This window comes from Rutidosis leptorrhynchoides, chromosome 11, assembly GCF_046630445.1.
Source record: "Rutidosis leptorrhynchoides isolate AG116_Rl617_1_P2 chromosome 11, CSIRO_AGI_Rlap_v1, whole genome shotgun sequence".
Classification (NCBI taxonomy): Eukaryota; Viridiplantae; Streptophyta; class Magnoliopsida; order Asterales; family Asteraceae; genus Rutidosis; species Rutidosis leptorrhynchoides.
In genome coordinates this window covers 315,319,094-315,323,938 of record NC_092343.1, presented here as the reverse complement: position 1 = coordinate 315,323,938, position 4,845 = coordinate 315,319,094, and the positions used below count along the sequence as shown (strand labels likewise).

The window sequence follows — 4,845 nt, the reverse complement described above, 5'->3', positions numbered from 1 at the left end:
TCTTAAGGGCCAAAAGTTTGATGATAAAGAATGGTATAAGCTCAGATTTGGGACTGGAAAACGGATTGAGAAAAGTATGAAGGAGGCTGTGGATAAATCACAAAGATTAAACCTGCCTTCAAAGAATCCAAATGATTCAGTATCTGCTGAAGTCATTAACGAATACCTTGCTCCTGACTCTAAACCTTTACGGACAAATCTTCTTTATCATCCTTCGATCGTAGAAATTCATATCACTGTATCTTTCGTTATAAATATCCTCTATATTTCTGAAGATATCTTCATAACGATTCTTGTCCGCAATTAATTGTCTCTTTGCGATATCTTTATCACATCATAAAGGAAACTGTTTTAGTTTCTATATTCTGTAAAATTCAAGTTTGAATTATAAATGTTTTGAAAAAGTGTTGAGAATTGAAGCATGAGTTAGTATAATATAATGACGTCAGGCCAACGTGATTATGTTACAATAAGTCATGCTAAGTTTTAATGGAAGATGATGATTTATAGACTTTATAATCATCGTTTGCCATGTTACACGACTCTTACATTCTATTTAAACTCTAAACATATCAAGAAAATATTTTTCTCGATGATTCAGTCTTTTTCGGATATTCTGGTAATTTGACAAATCAAATCGTGCTATTACCTTTCCTTTCTACTTTATATATTATGATCATTCGAAACTTCATACCTACAAATTCTGGACCATTACTCGCTTTACTTAGAGTCGAGAGGAGAATAAAAAGGCAAAGAGCTTCGACATATAAGGGAAAATATAAAGCCCGATAACGATACCGAAATTACAAACCTTGTATATCAATGCGTATAGTGACATAAAGACACGGGAAAATTAAAAACACTATAATCCCAAGATAAAAGTAGAAGAAAACAAATTCCTTTGGTGGTAAATAAAAAAGAAGAATGACTGAAACAATAGTCAGAAAAATATCCAGGATAAGAACTGGATGGAGCATTTTCACAATCTTTGGAAGTATGAATTGAGGAAGAAAGTATGAATTGAGAAGTGGTGAAGATAATGAAACGGAAGAAGCTAATTTATAGAAAAATTTCAGACACGTCAATCGAGATGATTTCACTGCATTTAATCAAAGAAAATCTCAATTTCCGTAATTACCGGAGAATCAAATCTTATAGATTACAAAGATTTCCTTTAAATCCCTTGAATTTCAGAAATCAACTTTAACCATATCAAAAGTTAAGGTGAACATTTAATTTCCTCATTTCACTCTTTTGTGATAGTTTCATTTATACTCTTTCTATAATCGAATCGTTTTATCCATATTATTTAATGTCGATAAAACTCTATTTTTCAACTCATATTCATCATTCTTGTTGTAAAGAATGATGATCTCTATCAAATTTCATGATTATGATTTTCATAAACTCCTCTCTATTTTGTCTATCCTAATATTGTGGCATAAACACTCAAGGTTTAAATAAGCTCACTATTATTCATCACACATTTCATGTATATTGAAATGCTTGTATAACGTCATCATCTCTTTCTGAGAAAAACCTAATCAATGACACTCTTGTTAAATCCTTTAGATAACCTCCGCATTAATAATAAAATGCACTTCGTAGAATTTATGGATCGAAAGATTTAAACGCTAGAAACAAAATAATATCCTATTAGTTGGAATTCACGAAAGGCCCCGAGCATACCTGGGAACGTGAAGACCAAATAAAATGAAAATATCCTCACCTGTTTACAAACAACGCCGACTGATGGCAACAACTAAATTTCGGGATGAAATTTCTATTAACAGGGGGATACTGTGACAACCCGTAAATTTCCGGCAAAATTTAAACAAAAATCTTTATATGATTTCATTTAACCTCGACTAATTCCGACGATTCACGAACAATTATTTGTAAATAATTACGCATTAATTTGATATATTAATATTATTATTATTATTAATATCCTTTTTAAACAAGATATCAATAATTAATATCTTTATTATCAGTATTGTTATTATGAATAAAAAAATATTGACAAATATTCTTGAAAATGTAGTAAATCAATTTGTTTATTTTAAAAAAAATATAAAAAAATCCTTAAAATAAATGATTTTTTTAATAAAATAAATAAATAAATTACTTTTTAATTAAAAATTATAATGAAAAACTACTTTTATTATTTTATTTTGTGCATTATCCCATGACCTACCATTTAATACTTTGGAATTTTAAAATCCCATTAAAAATTAAAATATTTCTTTTTCTTTTAATTATTTTATTCTTTTTACCTAATTTTTTCAAGTATAAATACCCCTCATTTCTCATTCAAACTCACACCAAGATTTCTCTCATTCTCTCTTTGAAGAATTACTACTAGTAAGTATTCTTTTCTTACTTTTTACTTTTTACTTTTTACTTTTTACTTTTTACTATTTACTTCGGTTTATTATTTTTTTACCGAAACATGTAAATAATGTTATAAATTAAATGCAATTAAAATTAAAATAAATAACATGTTATAATTAGTAATATATGTTACTAAAAATTATAAAAGTATTTTTATGAATTAATATATAGGAGTTATAATTAAAATCGAATTAATGAATATATATGTATATACGCACCTAACGTGAAGGTTATAATTAAAGATAGCGTACAAAGACTACAAACATCACAGCTACTTTTGGCCTAGGGTGATCCTTGTTACCATTATGGGACGCTTGTGGATATCGAATGCCAAGACTTAGATTCTGGTCAAGAGATCCTGGGCCGCTCGGTAACAATAGATCATTCGAGTGACTTGCATGTTAGCGATGAAGTTTGGGCGAGATTGTACAACATCTTTGAAAAGAATTATAATCCGAACATTCTTAAACTATAAGCTTACTATAAGTGGAAGTTTTTCATAAATAGTAGGTTTTCAAAACTAGAAACTTTTGAGAAATCGGAACTTTTCTCGAAAACCGTCACTGTCAATAAAGTTGCTATATTAATAAACATACTTTATGTCAAGTTAGACATTAACTAATCAAACGTTATACCTCAAGGTTGATATCCAGATCACTTACTTGCTTTACTTTCCTTCTTGCGTGGAATACTTCAACTGCTATTTAATGTGAGTTCATCTGCTCCCTTTTTATATATTTTTGGGCTGAGAATACATGCGCAACTTTTATAACTGTTTTACACGTATCAAATATTAAACTGTGATATGTTGGGCTATGACCAGGAAGTCCCCAACTGACAAGTATAAACGATAACTTGTACGGGGCAAACTTGAAAGTCTAGTCTAAATATCAGTACCAACCATTAAACTGTGATATGTTGGGCTATGACCAGCAAGTCCCCAACTGACAAGTATAAACGATAACTTGTACGGGGTAAACTTGAAAGTCTAGTCTAAATATCAGTACCAACTGTTAAACTATGCTATACCCGACTATGTCCGACTAAGTCCCTACAGTGATATTTTTAATTGCTGCGGCATTCTTAATTAATGGGGATAGGCCTACCTGGAGTAACGTCCCCGATATATTTGACTAAGTCTTTGTATTACTTGATAATGAAATTAAACGACAAGGACAGAACAACTTGTCACGGGACAAACAACGTTTAGTCTAAATATCACGCACTGGCATAACTTTTTGATCCTGCGGGAGATCAACTTGACTGGATCTGAGTGATCTACTTATGAAGACAAATCTTGTGGTCTTACATTATTACTGTAATCATTATTTATGACAAACCTATGAACTCACTCAACCTCGTGTTGACTTTTTAAGCATGTTTACTCTCAGGTACTTAAATATTGTTTCCGCTGTATATCTACTGCTTTGATGATGATTGCTTGCTATGCTTGGAGTCTTCATTACATATCATATCAATTAAAGACATATTTATCTTCCGCTGCAAAACTCAACAAAACATCTCATGTAGAGTCGTTCTCGTTTATACAACTGTGATTTGATATAATTAGTCACGTTATTCTTCTAGGCCCTATCTGGAGGTCGTGACAAGGGACCTGTTGGGGGAACCAAATAATTGGATACCACATCACAACTTCAGCTCTTGGCCTTAACGAATCCCAAGCCACTCTAGTAGAAAACTCAACTAGATCACCCTCTGCATTTTTCCAACACACAACATCTTCTGTATTTGGGTCAGGAGGATTAATATTTAAGTGCATGGGAAGGCGAGCAGACCAACAAACAGGCCAGTTCCACGCATTATTGAAAATTAGCTCAGCAACTCTAGATACATTTGAAAACCCAGCTCGAACTATCTCACGATGGGAAATAAAATCAGAAAGATTATCATAGTCCGTCCATGAATCGTACCATGCTGAAGTATTAGCACCATTACCAACTTTATGAATGATAAAAGGCCTAATCATACCTCGCATATTCAAGATCTTCCTCCAACTATAAGAAGCAGTAGCAGGAATATCCACCTTCCAAAAACTTTTATCAACGAGACGATAAGAGTGAATCCACCGAACCCACAAAGACTGCTTCCGAGTGATCAAACACCATACATGATATGCCATAAGTGCTACATTCTAATTTTTCAAACTCTTAATGCCCAAACCACCTTCATTTTTAGGAAGACAAACATCTTTCCACTTGACTTTCGCCTTCCCTTTTTCATCTCCCCTTGACACCACAAAAATCCACGAAGGAGTTTCTCGATCTCTTTGATGATGGCTTCAGGTAATATAAATACCGATGACCAATACACCTGTCTGGATGAGAGGACCGATGAAATTAATTGAACTCTTCCAGCATAGGACAAAAACTTATTTTTCCAGTCACCAATCTTTGCCTTCACGCCATCCACAAGTGATTTACAATCCTTATG

The 4,845-nt window shown here is 32.3% G+C and overlaps 1 protein-coding gene across 1 annotated transcript; it reads right to left on the bottom strand.

The window, feature by feature from the left end:
* Positions 1–3,964: 3,964 nt before the first annotated feature.
* LOC139875673 (uncharacterized) lies at positions 3,965–4,534 on the bottom strand. The gene has a single exon (XM_071862987.1). It carries the CDS (start codon positions 4,532–4,534, stop codon positions 3,965–3,967), a length of 570 nt encoding a protein of 189 aa, XP_071719088.1.
* Positions 4,535–4,845: the final 311 nt, after the last annotated feature.